The sequence below is a fragment of the Antennarius striatus genome, chromosome 3 (assembly GCF_040054535.1).
Source record: "Antennarius striatus isolate MH-2024 chromosome 3, ASM4005453v1, whole genome shotgun sequence".
NCBI classification, from domain to species: domain Eukaryota; kingdom Metazoa; phylum Chordata; class Actinopteri; order Lophiiformes; family Antennariidae; genus Antennarius; species Antennarius striatus.
In genome coordinates this window covers 25,419,672-25,435,723 of record NC_090778.1, presented here as the reverse complement: position 1 = coordinate 25,435,723, position 16,052 = coordinate 25,419,672, and the positions used below count along the sequence as shown (strand labels likewise).

Below are 16,052 nucleotides of genomic sequence, written 5' to 3'. Positions count from 1 at the left end.
TTTGTGTCCACATGAGACTTCGACATGCACGCACACACATACAGTTTTCCACAAACACACATACTTGTTTCTCTATTCCGGCCGGCTGGACCCTTCTGGTCGAATCGGCCTTTCCTGTTTCTCATCGTCTTCAGAAAAAACATGTTCTTGGAGTTGTAGCGTCTCAGTCTGTCGCCGCTTGTGGGTTCCCTCGTGTATGTTTCTTCCTCCATCTCTCTCCTCTACCTCTCCCTGGTTTTCCTTTGGCCCCCTCGTTGTTTCCCGACCCTTCTCTCTCTCTCTCTCTCTCTCTTCTTGCTTCTTTTGCTTCTGTGTTTGTGTTGCTGCCCTTTCTCTTTGCCTCTACCTCTTTATCTCTTCAAGCTCAGTTCCGATTGAGGTACAGTACTGTATGCTAGCCGACTGCTGCCCCTCACTCTCTCCCATCATGATGGTGGCTACCACTCAGCATGTTGGCTGCTGAGCATGGGAGGTCCAGGCTATTGCATTATATAACCATTACCTTCTGCTGCTGCAGAGCTTAAATCATGCAGAGTCTGAGCACCTTCTCCCGGCTCACAGTGCAAGAGTTGGTCCATCTTCATAGACGTGGATGTACAGCAGGATTAGGACGCATTCCATTTCAACCTAATCATTTCCGGAGACGCCACCAAGATCCAGTTTATGTGTTGAAATTGAGAACGGGAGTCCAAAAGGGCAATTTTAATACAAAAACTGAATCTGTTTGTCCCGTTAAGTGATTGGACCGAAATTGGATGTCTTTCAGCACCACTGTACATACTCTCCATCTGCATTGAGCACAGCCAGCAAGCCAGAACAAAGCTTCACAAAACGGGACAGTTTTTTGCTGATGCAGTTCTTGAGGCACCGACGTGTTCAACAAAGAACACGGCTACCGAAGGAAGCATTTGCAACGAGTCCTTCCTGTTGTCCTGGCTTCTGATTGTACAAATGCACCCTCAGATACTTATGAATCACGCAGAGATTCATACAGATAATACCCAGACTGCTACACCACAGAGGGAGGTTGTATTGTCCTATCCGCAGATGCTTCAGATAAACTACGTGTTGACAAATGTTAGAGCTTGTGTTTAAGCTTCTGTCCACTTACTGATCATATAGTGTGCATGTTCAGTGCAGCTGAGGCACGGTGTGATTTTACACCCTTGTAGTGAGCCATGGACAAACCTTTGGCTGAAAGTGTCTCATAATTGAAAAGAGAATAGAAATCCCCGTGTTATTCATTGTTGGTTTATTCTTTGGGTTTTTCAGTGTAGGTTTCATCATTACTGTTCCGATATAAACAGACTGAACATTATATGTTTGCTCAGGGCTCCTATGTTGCCTGACAGAGACTGAATGCAGTAACTACAGTCGCATGAAAAGACTTCAGGCTCAAACATGAGCTATAAAACAACTTTGATTATTCTATATTCATTTATTTTCACAGCCACAACAATTTCCTGAATCTTTGCACAAACTACTGAACCAAAAGTCGATATTTTGTAAAGTTTGCCAAAAGTAAGGTGTGATTGATTAAGTTTTGCTGTATATGGAACTTTTTCTAACTTTCCCAAACAACTCAAGAACATTTCTGTATATTCTCTCTTTTTGTCTTCTCTTTTTTTAAAAATGGACTGATTTCCACACAATTCATAAAAAACTGAACAGACGTTTTCATCTGGGATTTCCATTTCTATTCTGCCATGATGCTAAATCTGTCGTTACTGCGTTTTGCTTTGCAGGGTAACATACGTGTTAACACGCAATACAATCCCGTGACTGACCTCCCTCGGAGGTCTGGTGTTGCTTCGACATTAAGATCATGACCCATAAAAGCAGCGGCCACCCAGCCCTCTCTCATGGATACAGAAATGTGTCACAGATTGAAATGAGATATCTATGTCTTATCTTTACCCTCTTTTCTCTGTCTCCTGTCTGTCGTTTCCTCGTCTCTTTTCTGCCTCTTTAATTGTTGTCTGAGACACAATCCATGAGTGTCCCTGTCTGCGTCATACTGTGTTACCAGCATTCACCCGACACCCCACCTCAAACACACATTTCACATTTTGGAATGATGGCATTGCTTGTGCTTGCTTCTTTTGATGATGATATTAAACTATTCAGTAGCCATAATGTAACCCTCTCCTCCTTCTCCTTTTTTTCCCCCCTTGTTTTTCTTTGTTACTCAACTCATCCATCATCCCACCTCCCCCCTTTCCTCATACCTTCATCAACATCCTCTCCCCCGCGTCGCCCCATCTCCTCCTCCGTCTCTGTCTTTCCCATTCGTCACACTTCCCTCTTTGCACTCTCGCCATCCTTTTATCCCTCACATCTTTCACTTCCTCCTTCGCTCCGTGTGGGGTTTACATTTCCCCCCTAGGCCATGTTGGGTAAGGTAACCACAGAAACATCCAGAAAAAAGGACGTGGAGGAGGTTCAGAATCGCCACCGCCTCATTCCCATGGGCCGCAAGATATACGAGTTCTACAACGCGCCGATTGTCAAGTTCTGGTTCCATACGGTCAGTGGAAGCTTCAGTAGCACCACCTACATGATCGTCCTCCCGCTGGCGCTGTCAGCGCTAACTGTGTTTCTGCAGGATCATCAATTTCCAGCTCCCTGCCGTTAGTTTGTAGTAGCACAGTGCAGATATCCCCATTAACCCGCTGTTCCACCCTGTCATTTCTCAGCTTTGCTGGGGTGGGAAAAGTTTGGCGGGAACAAGATGCGATGGTTACAACACAGTGAGAGAAGAACAAAGAGATGAAAAATCAAACCAGGAGGTTTTGTGTTATCGGTGGACACACACACACACACACACACACACACACGCTGAAAGCTCCGAATGATGAACTATTACAATAAATAAATATTATTCTGTTTGAAAAGTTTAATCTAGGAGTGTTTGCACACTGAGTTCTCTAATACTTACGCTTGTGTGTGTGTGTGTGTGTGTGTGTTTTCGATATGAGCACCTCGTTTCAGCTCCTTCAATTTGCTTGTCCAGTGAAAACATCTCTTAACATCACCAGAAGGGATTTCACTGTTTATTTATGCTGAGAAAATATTTTGTTTCATCCTGTTTTCTCTGCCCCCACCCCCACCCCCTCACCCCCCACACACACACACCTTCCTCAAGATAAATTTTACGAGTTTCTATATTACGCTTAGATTCAGTGTTTTCTTCACCTCCAGATGAGTTTGTTTTCATGCCTGTCATCCAGTGATATTGATCAGTTATGTGGGACTGAATCATTGTCAAATACGTTCAAACGGGGAAAAAAAATCATTCACTAATCGCTGAAACAAAATAATCAAAATCCTGATTGAAATCTAGGAATGTCAGGCTTGTGACCTTGAATAAAGAGAACACGAAAATGTTGATTTTGAATACATTCCTGTCAAACTCCTCCAGGTCTAATCTTAGATGGTTAATCTCATAATGTAGAAGGAAAAAAAACCTGTTATCGGGTCTGTATCACGATGAGCAGCTGAAGAACCGCAGGCGGACGGCGGAGATGTATTTAAAATAGACACAGCCGTGGATTCGTGAGGGATATTTGCATTCCAAGTGTGGAAGTGCGGCAGTCGAGTGTCCTGACATCTATTATCAGATCTGAAAGACTGCATGAACGTGAGGTGGAGCAAGGGTCAGTTGGAGCAGTTCCTCATACTAAGCAGTTTTCCCAGAAGCCCTTTTCTACCAGCTGAACTGTACTGATGTAGTTCTTTTCATCTCCCCCCACCCCAATGATAAGCATCTGCTGTGTGTGTTTTCACACAGATGGCATACGTCGGCTATCTGATGCTCTTCAACTACATTGTCCTGGTGAAGATGGACCTGTGGCCTTCTCCTCAAGAGTGGATCGTCATCGCTTACATCTTCACCAACGGCATTGAGAAGATGAGAGAGGTACCGTCAATCCCAGCAGCGTCGAAACCGCCCTGAACCCGCGATAATCAATTCTTCACCGCTGCTCGGTGAACTGAAGATGCAAAGCTTGTCAGCAAACATTACGCTCATATCATCAAGCAGCTCACAATTGATAGAAAGCAGGCATCACTGGTGGAGAGAAGCGAGGTAAAGAGAAAGGAAGCTGCAAGAGTTCTATGAAAATGAAAGAAAGGTGATAAAAGAAAACAAAGACATACAAAAGGAGATATTTGACTTCCCCCTCATTGTGTGGCTGTAGTCGTATTTTAAGTATGACATGCTTTAATCATTGTGTCAGCTTCAAACCCATGTCCCTCCTCAGACAACTGATAAATGCCCGATTGGTGAGCTCGTACTGCCCCCTACTGGTTGTCTTGATACAGTGCGTTTGCTTTCCACATCCTTGGATTCCTGTCTAAACTTATTCCATCCAACCCTCCACCAGATCCTGATGTCAGAGCCGGGGAAGTTGTTACAGAAGGTGAAGGTGTGGCTCCAGGAGTACTGGAACATCACGGACCTCATGGCCATCCTGATATTCTCTGTTGGTATGGTGCTGCGCCTCCAGGAGCCCCCGCTCATGAGCTACGGGCGGGTCATCTACTGCGTCAACATCATCTACTGGTACATCCGGCTGCTGGACATCTTCGGGGTCAACAAATATCTGGGTCCCTATGTGATGATGATTGGCAAGATGGTGAGAAGAGACAGGGGCGGTGTGTGTGTGTGTGTGTGTGTGTGTGTTTTGTATTCCTTGCAGGAATGAAGTGAGGAGCGGGTGGCAAAAATGGGGTAATTTTTCATTTCTAGAGTATATACTTTAGTATTTTATATTAAACTTTCTGCCCACAACTGAATGCTGCATATAAGTCTGCGGCAATTTAATGTCATTAATTGTGATTTTTTTTTTTTGACATTTCCATGGTTACATGTGCACAAGAGAGAAATTGTAGTTTATTTTAGATATCTGAATTTTTTAAAAACTTTGTCTTTTTTAAAACAAAATGCTCCCCGGTGATCATGCTCGTCTTTCTCCATCGATGATATCACTCATAAAATCTATTTTATTTTCCCCTTACCTTTATACACACTGTGATCCGAACAGATGGTTAGAGTAAACCGAGCCCTGCCATCCAAAATTTGATGTGTATGTGGTGTTCAGGCTCGATCCTAATGGAGCCTCATTATCCGATCTCAAAGAGCACAAGATCAGTGCCTCCGACACGCACATGAAAACAACCCCGGGTCGGGTTCAGAAGCTCCAACCTGCGTGTGTGTGTGTGTGTCTGATCCGGCTGTGTTTGACACGGGTTGGAGACAAACTGTCTGTTTGATATGAAAATCAACAATTGCATAGAGAGAAGCTAAATTTAAAAGGAGACCATTTCTGAGGTGTGTTTCAGCATCATGGATAGAATAGAATAATTATTATACATCTGGACCATCAGTGGTTGGAAGGGGGAAAAGAAAGAGGATGAAAACAACAGTAAACAATAACAGCAGCAACAGACAAACATGAAGAGCAAAGCTGTGTGTGTTTACGCCACCATCTGACCGTTATTCATCATCAGAGCTACGTCGTGGAGCGACACCCCTGCCCCAGTGCTCTCGTTGGACCTCATCCACACTTCATCCATTCCTTACTGTTTGTTTGTCTTTGTTAGTCTGTAAATACCCAACAACTCTTCTCTGTTTTCTTCTCGCTCACCCCTTCCCTCCCCTCTTTGACCACCCGCCCGCTCTCACCCCAACCCCCTGCCTATACGTCAGATGATCGACATGATGTATTTTGTGATCATCATGTTGGTGGTGCTGATGAGTTTCGGGGTGGCACGTCAGGCCATCCTCAACCCCAACGAAGACGCGTCCTGGATGCTAGCCAGGAACATCTTCTTCATGCCTTACTGGATGATCTACGGCGAGGTGTTTGCTGACCAGATCGACCGTAAGTCAAGGGCCAGAGTTTTAGAGATTTGATATATTTAAATTATACGAATACATTACATACAATAACATTGTAAAATTTATTCTTTATAATGCATATTAAAAACACTCCACCACAAGATGAGTTGCATTGTAGGGAAGTTCTTGTTTTGTGTCACCTTATCTGCATAAACTTTCTGTCAACTTTACTCAAGTCTGTCCGGAACCTGTTTTGTCTCGACATTATTTTTACGTCCTGTAGATCAAAAAAAAAAAAGACTCAATAAATCCAACTGCGAGTGAGAAAATGTCTTTGACCGTGAGAGTGTATTTGTGTGCTGTTCTGTTGGTAGAGCATATGATGGTGTGCACAGGATGTGAGGAGTGGCCCAAAGAGAAGAGATCTGAAATAATGTTTTCATTCTTTGTTTCAGATATGCATAGTAGGAAGTTACAGCAAAGGCTGAATGAAAAACTCTGGCTGGTCGAAAATTACTTTCGAACTCAAGGAAGCTGGCGTAGTAATGGTCCATCGCACATTTCCCAGTGCAGTCAAAATCCCAGTAAATCCATAGATAACAGACCTCAGTTTAACCGCATCTACCTATCCCACCTCTCCTCCATCATCTTTACATTACCACCATGTCATGCCCACTCCAACCGCGAGAAGCCACTCGAGACAAAAGTGTGCATGCAGCTCCACGCGCTCTAAGGCTAAAGTTGCGTGTTTGGTATCTTGGGTTAGCTGCTACATCGAAACAGCATTTGATTTAAATCCCAAGAGCTTTTTTAAAGAGTACGAATGCCTCATATCAAATCAATCGATTATCTAGCGGCTTTACCTCAAGCTCTATCTTCTAAGCAACTTTACCCTTACTAACTTTGACGCTGGCTGGCAAATGGCGCCGTTACATGGCAGCAGCACTTTTCAAATGAGTCACAATATTCTGTTTTTTTTTTGGTTTTTCTTTTTGTTTCCAGTCAGTCGACGCATCAAGAGAAACTATCAAAGTTAAAATGTTTGATATTCCCTTGATGATTCCTCCATATCTGTTGCGTAGTTAGCTTCATTTGAAGAGCTGAACCTGCCATGTTAACACCATCTGGCACAGAAACCATACCACCCTCCCCCTTAACGTCAGCTCGGCTTCTCGTTGGAGCAAGTGCAATGTTGCCGAACTATTTCTACTAATATCGCCAAACATATAATATCAGAAAGCATTTCTCTTTATCGCACCACGCTGGAATAAATACACAAACATGCACGCAGATTAATATTTATCAGCCACCTTTCATCGTCTGTAACCTGTTTTTTCACGTGGTTCAGTTGTCAGAGTTTTTAAATCCAAATTTTTACGAAGATAAAACTTAGAAAACCAAAAAAAACACCAGAAAAAATTACTTCAGTTCTCTATCTTTGGGCTGCATCGTGTGAAACAATTGAACATCGAGCATTGATGAATGAATCTCAAAGGCAAACAAACCAAGAACAAATGCTGAATGTTCCCCAGATAAGCCGCAGCAACTGAACCATCACAGATGGAAAAAACATCCAATGTATCCTAATTACATTCCAGATAAACCAAAGCAATCAACCAACCATTGCTGAATGAAGCTATGGCGCACATATGTGACAATATATTTCAAACATCAACCGCATGTTTAAATATATTGGGAACACAAGCTGTGATGAGACGTGACGATTGCATTTTCTTGTGTCTTTCGTTTTCCAGGTGCACATTTCCAAACATGACCCCCAACCATTTCTAGTGTCCACTCGTTCCAGTCCCCCCCCCCATGTTAAGAAGCATAAAAACCAGATTATGCTTCTTGTTTGTTTGCAAAATTTGCAGTTATGTGTTTGTTTTGTCTGCTTGTCTCTTTTGTCGTTGTCGTCTTGTAACTTGTAAGTGTGCAGAATGTGTTTCATGTGTTCTCTGTTTTAATATGCTCAGGGTTTATTTTATTCTACATACATGTACGTATTTATTCTATCCTCCGTTATGTGTTTGCATGACTTTCTGAATTGTTTTGCATCAATTAATTTCTACTCCGCGATGAATCCTAGTCTCTATCTACAGACCCGGGTAACATGGCGTGAACTTGTGTGTGTTTGTTTGTTTTTTGGCGGTGTGCAGCCCCCTGCGGGCAGAACATCACCACAGAAGATGGTGTGGTGACCCTGGCCCCCTGTAAAACCGGTGCCTGGATTGTCCCGGCCATCATGGCCTGCTATCTGCTGGTGGCCAACATTCTGCTGGTCAACTTACTCATAGCTGTGTTCAAGTACGTAAGCTTTAGTTCTAACACCTGATAGAATACTGTCACTAGTATTAGGGTCTCTTCATATTGCAGTTTTTTTTTAAATCTAGTTTTGATCAGGGACTAATCCATAAAGCCAGTTTAGTCATTGTAGAAAAACAACACCAGGTTTAATCACATTTCACATTACAGCATCCTTTTATTGTGTTGGCTGTCCGTCATAGTAACACGTTCTTCGAGGTGAAGTCCATCTCCAACCAGGTGTGGAAGTTCCAGCGCTACCAGCTCATCATGACCTTCCACGAGCGGCCAGTCCTCCCACCACCCCTCATCATCTTCAGTCATATCACCATGGTCCTCAAGCATCTGTGTTGTCGCTGGCGTAAGCACGACGATGACGAGAGGGACTACGGACTGAGTGAGTGGCAGATGAGTGTGATAAACTCTCCACAGGGGTCACAGGAAAATCTTTATAAATTTTGTTTTGCTCCTTTGTTTAGGAAACGGTTTGTCACTTGTCAAGTTAAGATATTGTCAACACATTTATACGTCGGGAAACAAAACAATCAGGTCCCCCAGCAGATTTCTTTATCCATTGGTAGTTGGACTTTCATTTATGCTAGCCTCTGTTGGGAAAGCATTCTGGGATTCTCTACCGATATCTCCTCCGTTTTTAGCCTTCATCTGAAAACACCTTGACTGAAGGGCAGTCCGGAAGTCTTGTTGACTGCTTCCATCCCATTAAGAAACGGGACACATTAGGGGGACAAGTGCTAGTGCAAAAGGGAGAACCGGGATTGGCCCTTCTCGTCCTGTCAATCAATTGCTTAAATATGAAACCGTTGCTTTATCATTTCCTCCAACTCTTTGATCCGCAGAACTTTTTATCACCGAGGATGAGCTGAAGAAGGTTCACGACTTTGAGGAGCAGTGCATCGAGGAGTACTTCAGGGAGAAGGATGACAGATTCCACTCCTCTAATGATGAGAGGATCAGAGTCACTTCAGAAAGGTCAGACACCACTGTGAAGAAAATGTCTGTCTGCATTCGATCGAAAGCCTTCAGCCTGAGGAAGACTGTTGTATGAATGAGTCCGTGGGGGAGGAAGGGACTTCATTTATTATAGAGCACATTTCATAAATATTGATTACATTTTCATCTCGTTTGTTTCTTGGTGTCGTTCATATCAATACCTTTTACACCGCATAGGTTTTGATGTTCAGATTTTCCGTGTTTGGATTCATTCCCCACCCGTTTGTTGTTCTCTCTTTTCCCTGTTTTCCATTGTCCTCTGTTAATCTCTCCTCTCCTCTCCATCAGGGTGGAGAATATGGCGATGCGTCTGGAGGAGGTCAATGAAAGGGAACACTTCATGAAGGCCTCGCTGCAGACAGTCGACATCCGTCTGGCTCAAATGGAGGAGCTGATTGGACGGATCGCCGTGGCGCTGGAGCGCGTGACGGGCGTCGAGCGCGGGGAGGTCAACAAAGTGCGTTCCCGGACTTCTTCCGATTGCACAGACTCGGCGTACATACTCCGCCAGGGTGAGTGCACAGAGGCAGCGTACATCCTGCGTCAAAGCAGCTTCAACAGCACGGAAGGCAATGCTTACCGCCTGCAGGAGGCGCTGGAGGGAGCGGCGGAGGGCTCCATGTCTCCTCCTTCTCCCACGGGCATGGCCACGCGGACGAGAAGCCACTCGTTCTATGTCGGATGCCGGGGCGTGGAACGGGCGAGCGGAGCGGAGCGAGCCGAGAGCTTCTTCAAGGAACGCTCGCTCAGCCTCCACCGAGCCAACAGCTCGCAATCAGTGTCCTCAGGTGCCGCCCCCAAGGAGTCTAAGCCCCTCCCTTTGGCGACACTGTCGGTCTCACAGCAGCACCGTCCGTCGTCGTGCATCGATATCTATGTCTCGACCTCTGAGGAGGTGGGGCCTGCAGAGGTCTTCCTGGATCCTCTCCGGGTGGTCCCACCGCTGCAAAGAGACTGCTCGCTGCAGTCAGACACTCTGGAGACGGTGCTGCCGGGAGGCCCGGACTTCAGCGGCGTCGCCACCGCCGGTATGGGCGACAGACACTCGGAGGGCGGCGCAGGCAGCAGCGGGACGGCCGGAGGCATGTTTGACGACAGTGCGGCCGTCGATTTGTCGTTATGCTCGGCCCACCTCTTAACGGACACAAGTTTACCTCCTTGGGAGATAGAACCATCCCCACCTCCCTCAGCAGGGCTCCTGGAACGCTCCAAGAGCAGCCGGTACCTCTCCACAGCGGGCACGTCCTTCCTGGATGAGCCTCCTCTGGTCAAATCACACAGCCTCATGTTCACGCCCAGAGGCTGCTATAGTGGACTGGGGGCGGGGGTCCAGGTCAAAGCTGCAGAGTACACCAGCATCACTGACTGCATCGACACGCGCTACGTCTCCACTCCATACACGCCCGCAGAACGCTCAAACTCCCCAGGAGGATCCACCTCATTCCCCTTTGATAAGCCGCCAGATGTTGCTTCTTCTCACCCAGAGCGAGAGGCAGAGCTCAGTCACACCGAATCCGATCCAGAGGACCCCGAGGACCTGATTCCGGACCCTGATACCCCTCGTCTAGGCGGCCTTAGTGGACCCAGTGGGGCCCCTTTCTGCTCCCCCCTCTCCAGGTTGGAGCGAGCTAACAGCTGCTCCTCAGACGACTCCCATCCTTCCCTCACGCTGGCCCCTCCACACCGGAAGAGCCTGTCAGTGAGTGAGAGGATGGAGAGGGGACCGGGTCTGGGAGCAGACAGGGGGCCTGGTCCAGGGGGGCGGGTTCTGGCAGGAACCAGAAACCCCTTTCTCAGGAGCAAGTCTGGAGCACGGCCTGACACGGCCAAGACTGATAGCCTCTCCATGAGGAAACTGGCCACTCCGTCGGCTTTCCGCAGCTTTGAAAGACAAAACTACACGTGACAAGAGCACTGGTCGGCACGTTCACACGCCGATAGGACCGGAGAGGAAATCTGAAATGAAAGCGGGGTGAAGTTGACCGTAGATACCGATCCGGAACAGATCTGCAGTTTTTCACTCAGCATTTTAAGTTCATAAAGGTGATAAAATTGCTATTCCGTTAGCGAGCGGAGGGCAACTTTACCCTGGATCGGCAGTCAGGAGGAGACGGATGGGGGATGTGGGGGTCCTACTGTACACCAGTCAAAAACAAAGAGCTATGAATCTAGAGTAGTTTTTACCTCCTCTTGTAGCTAAAGTAACTCTCAGATCTCTGGGAGTTGTGTTACGGCAATGGAAGGTGTATATGTATTTTACGTCTTCCGCCCACCACCTTTACATCAAGTGGACATCCGTCACTGTGTTTCATCACATATCGATCACACTAGTCAGAGAACGTATGCTGTTACTCCTGTTCACATTATGTGGTAGAAAAACTGTCCAGTCTGAGAGACTAAGAGAGCGGAGAAAGAATCAACCACTTCATTTTGTCATTTTAATCCAAGCATTAAATCATCACCGACGCAAAAACCCGTGCTTTAAATACGATTTACAATCATCATATGATCCTAACTCCACTTCGTAAGACCCCGGCATTTCCTGCTCCCTCATAAAGAGATCAACAAAATGTTTGGAACCAAATATTTTGGTTGATGATTGCAGTACCACGGCAACAACTTACCTCTGGTTACATCAAACAATCAATAGCTCCTTTTCAAAGGAATATATCCAATTTGCCTTTAATAGTCTTTGCATTTTTTTTAGCATCTATAAAGCTGTTTTTATTTCATCTATTTCACCTAGAAAAAGAAAGCAGTGATGCTATCGCACGCCTCCATTGTGTTTTTTAAATGGACTGGTGGAAAACAATAGGTTTAATAATCAGTTATCGGTAACGAGAGATAAAGGAAAAGCGATACGACGCCTGAGATTAGCGGTTGTGGATTCACAACAAGAATGACATGGAAAGGGTTTAATCAAGTGCATGTTGACAGTCACATGCATATTTTCAAGTCTGTACGCACACACCCACACACACACACGTACACACACGTTTTATTATTCAATACTGTTTCTTAACTCTTCTTTCAGACCTCATCCCTGAGAGCTTTAATAAGTGCGGTTGCAAAAGCCCGGCGACAGGAGGGCGCCGTGATTCTACCGACGAGGCGATGCTTGCTGAAGTGAACTCAATGTGAACCTTTGCACCTGACACCAAAAAAATCTTTACGCCCCAGGATGCATCGCTCCCCTCGTAGCCACGCCCTCCTCCCTCGGGTTTTTGTCGTCACATTATCTTTGCAATGGTTTTTACATCCAGCTACACCAAATGGATCCGTCCTTCATCTGTTCCATATCTGTCATTCATTTGCTTTTTTATCTTTTTTTTTATTGCTTTTAAAGCCAGCCACTGCAAAAAAGAAGATTATACCCAGCAATTAAGCCCATTAAAGAAAAAGTTCCTAAAGAAGGAGATATGAGTTTGTCTAAAAAATAAAAAAAAAGCTTAAAATAAGCTGTTTAAGTATATGCAGTCTCACTTTAAGAATGGTGTACATTCAAAACGACCGAGACGAGGAAACATGTTCTATTAAACGACGAAAGCCAGATCAGTGTTCTAAAATCTTTTTTTTAAAATTATTATTATTCTCATGGAGAACGTCTGAGTGGACGAACCCACGCTTCTCTGATAGCTTTGTAAAGATGACATGAAATTAATATATAATGACAAAAACAATTCTTACAGATTTTTTTTATATTTGTTTTATATTCCTCACATTTCAGTTTTAATCATGTTGCATTTGTTTTGAGATTGAATCTATTTATTGACACTTTCTTGCTCATTATTGATAATTACAGTAAATGCCTGTTTGAATTACAAAATCAATATTTATATCTTCTCAGTGATATTTTTGTCGAACTTTAAGTATTTTCTAATTAAGCTTTTAAATTTAATAAACGATGACCATCAACATGCACTAAATGCTGATGTATTATTTATTGAATATAGGATTGTCTGATATACTGTACATTTCAAACACATTTAAAGTATTTAAAGTAGTTTTTATTGTATGTTTTATCAAGATGCTTATGAGAATTTTCTATTGTAAAGTTGACATGGCAATACACAGTGGCCAGAATACCAAACGCGGGGTGCCTTTTTGGGCATGGATGGAGTATGTGAGGACTAAGTGATCCAGAAATCTGTGAATTCTCTCTTTATTTTTGTTTTTCTCCCCGAGTTACTGAGCATAAATATTTGTGATTATTTTGCATGTGGCTTTTACCGTCAATCATAGACGTCTGCTGTTCTCTTCGAGCACATCCACAGAGGAAAAATTAAGGCCAGTAGTTTGCACGATACTGAGATCAGCTTGATGACACATCACCATCGGTTTGATGTACCCTGCAGCAGTATTGATTTACTTTTAGATTTTTAATGTCTTAACCCAAAACTTAAACCCTAAACCTAAAGGGGTGCGCTGGTGATTTAGTTCTGCACCTCCGTGTGGCTAGGAAGATTTAGAGAAGAATTATCTGCGTTGAAGGAATGGAGGCTGAGACAGCTTGACTTTTAGTTACCTGCAGGGGTCAAGCTTCAAAAACAGCTGATCTAAGAAATCCCATAATGCATCTTGTGATAGACCTACTCTTGACTGTTACATGGTCTTACTTTCTAGACACCATTCTGCTCAGTATTTGAAGGTGTATGCTTAATAAGACAAACCTCCGTGACAGATTTTCTGATTTAAAAAATGCTCTTTCAAAGAATACGGATAACTGCACCGATTGGCTGAGCAGTATACTCTGTGAAGAGAAAAATTCATGAAGTCACTGAATTTGCCTCTGAGATTACTCTTAAATGACGACAGGGACGCTGCAGCCGGTCGATAACATTCGAATGATGGGATTTGACTCTTTTTTTTCTTCGCGCATAGGTAGGCCCCAACATGGTTTAGCAAGGAAAGGTTGACCCAAAATGCTCAGGGACAACGTTAACACAGATGCAAGGTAGTACTGGAAAGACAGATGGAAATATGAAATACACACACACCTATATCTATATCTATATCTATATATATCTCTCTTTATATATATATATATATATATATATATATATATATATATATATATATATATATATATATATATATATATATATATATATATATATATATATATATATATATATATATATATATATATATATAGTCCAGTCCAGAAGCCTCAGTCCAGAAGAGCGCAGTCCTAGGAACAGCTAAGATACTGCGCAGAACCCTCAGACTCCCAGGCCTCTGGTAGAGGACCCGAGCTTGAGGATGACACACAGATACCACCCCACAAGGGTGAGAGGGACATTTATATATATATATATATATCTAGAGAGAGAGAGAGAGAGAGAGAGAGAGAGAGAGAGAGAGAGAGAGATAGGTCTATATATCTATCTATATCTATATCTATATATATCTATCTATATATATATAAATGAGTTTGTCTTCGGTGGAAGGCCTCCAATATGATCACTGTGCTTTATGAGTTGAACCCAGCGTCTATGGGGATCATAGGGAAATGATATATTTTGTGCTTTATGTGTCCAGAAATGGGCGGTAGAATATAAATGAATGTCTTCATACCTGATCATCCAATGATGTGACGTCTTGCAGAAGTTTCAGCAGTTGCAGAACCGAACCAAACCTCTCCACACAAGATGGAAACCATTTGATTTATGCTCTGCTGTTGGTTGGGGGGGGGGGCGGTGGCCAAGCAAAGGTCGTACAGCTGAACTCAGGTTTGCACGGCCGAGTATGAGAACGGCCTGTCGGACTGAAAGTTATGTTCCTCCTAACTGACCTGAAATCATAAGGAGTCATTTTATATGTCTTTATCTTTACAGTAAGTAAGTGTGAGATGACACTCATAAACTCCTGTGAACATGGTTGACAGGGCTGTTGATATGTGTGCACATTCCTTCTTTAACTGCATGTGACACCAAAAGTTTAGTTGACACGAATTACAGGTAGACGAAACATAACTCCAACAGGAATTTGGCGGTGTAGAATCCATGATCTTAAAATTTTGCGGAAAGATGGAACATAAATTGATGATCTGCTTCCCTCGTATGATGGCATTTACCCTAAAGAGAAATCAATGCAAATTATTTTCCTGCAATAACTGCTGATGTTGCACCTCTGCAACTGAAAAGGGACTCGAACTGGTCACACTTTATTTAACGTCCTTCAAGATGCATGCAGTTCTTCCACTCAGAGTGTACAGAGATGACCTGTCAGAGTCTAAAAGAGAGATGAAGAGAGATTATAATATGAAATCAAAGTAGTGAGTATTTGGATGCAAATACAAACCTGTATTCTTCAATGTGAATAGGATCATGTCTGGCATGCATTGTTAAATAAAACCTTCAATAGATTGGTACTCTGTGTGATGCTTGTTTACTGGTGTGCCAGAAATGAATGTTAAGGGAAAGGATGTGAGCACAAACAGGAGGTCAAACCTCTTTGATTTGTTAGAAATGAACCATTCGTGTCATGTACAGTATATATGAACTTTGTCTGGACACTTTTAGTCAGTGGATCTCGTCATGGAAGAAATTCTTACATTCTGTACTTAAAACCCTTCTCATGCATGCATAAACACCTGCGATTTATTGAGGCATTTACCTCTACTGTATAACTATATGCACAATGATTTAGCTGCTGATGCTAATGGGAAATGTTTATAGTTTTCAAAATCCATTTGCAGAAAACTAATTGAACGTGATCTACTTCCACACATTCCATGTTCAAAAAAGGATCGGAAAGACATTTATTCAGATGTTAGTACAAATTATTAAATGAGGCAAAATGTCCAGAGGAGCATTTAGATTCTTTTCTGTTTGTATTTCGTTAGAGGTTTCCAAGTAACCTGATTTAAACTGGCCTACTTAGGATAATATAC

General features: G+C 43.5%; 1 protein-coding gene across 2 annotated transcripts in view; it reads left to right on the top strand.

Moving 5' to 3' along the window:
• Positions 1–14,176, top strand: part of trpm3 (transient receptor potential cation channel, subfamily M, member 3) — a 93,226-nt gene extending 79,050 nt beyond the window's left edge. For both annotated transcript variants that reach the window (XM_068310205.1, XM_068310204.1), the window contains exons 18-25: positions 2,387–2,527; positions 3,791–3,919; positions 4,386–4,637; positions 5,711–5,885; positions 8,002–8,149; positions 8,350–8,543; positions 9,004–9,136; positions 9,446–14,176. In XM_068310205.1, the coding sequence (XP_068166306.1) occupies positions 2,387–2,527; positions 3,791–3,919; positions 4,386–4,637; positions 5,711–5,885; positions 8,002–8,149; positions 8,350–8,543; positions 9,004–9,136; positions 9,446–11,063 (2,790 nt within the window). In that variant the 3' untranslated portion in view covers positions 11,064–14,176. The remainder of the gene's footprint in view (positions 1–2,386; positions 2,528–3,790; positions 3,920–4,385; positions 4,638–5,710; positions 5,886–8,001; positions 8,150–8,349; positions 8,544–9,003; positions 9,137–9,445) is intronic.
• Positions 14,177–16,052: the final 1,876 nt, after the last annotated feature.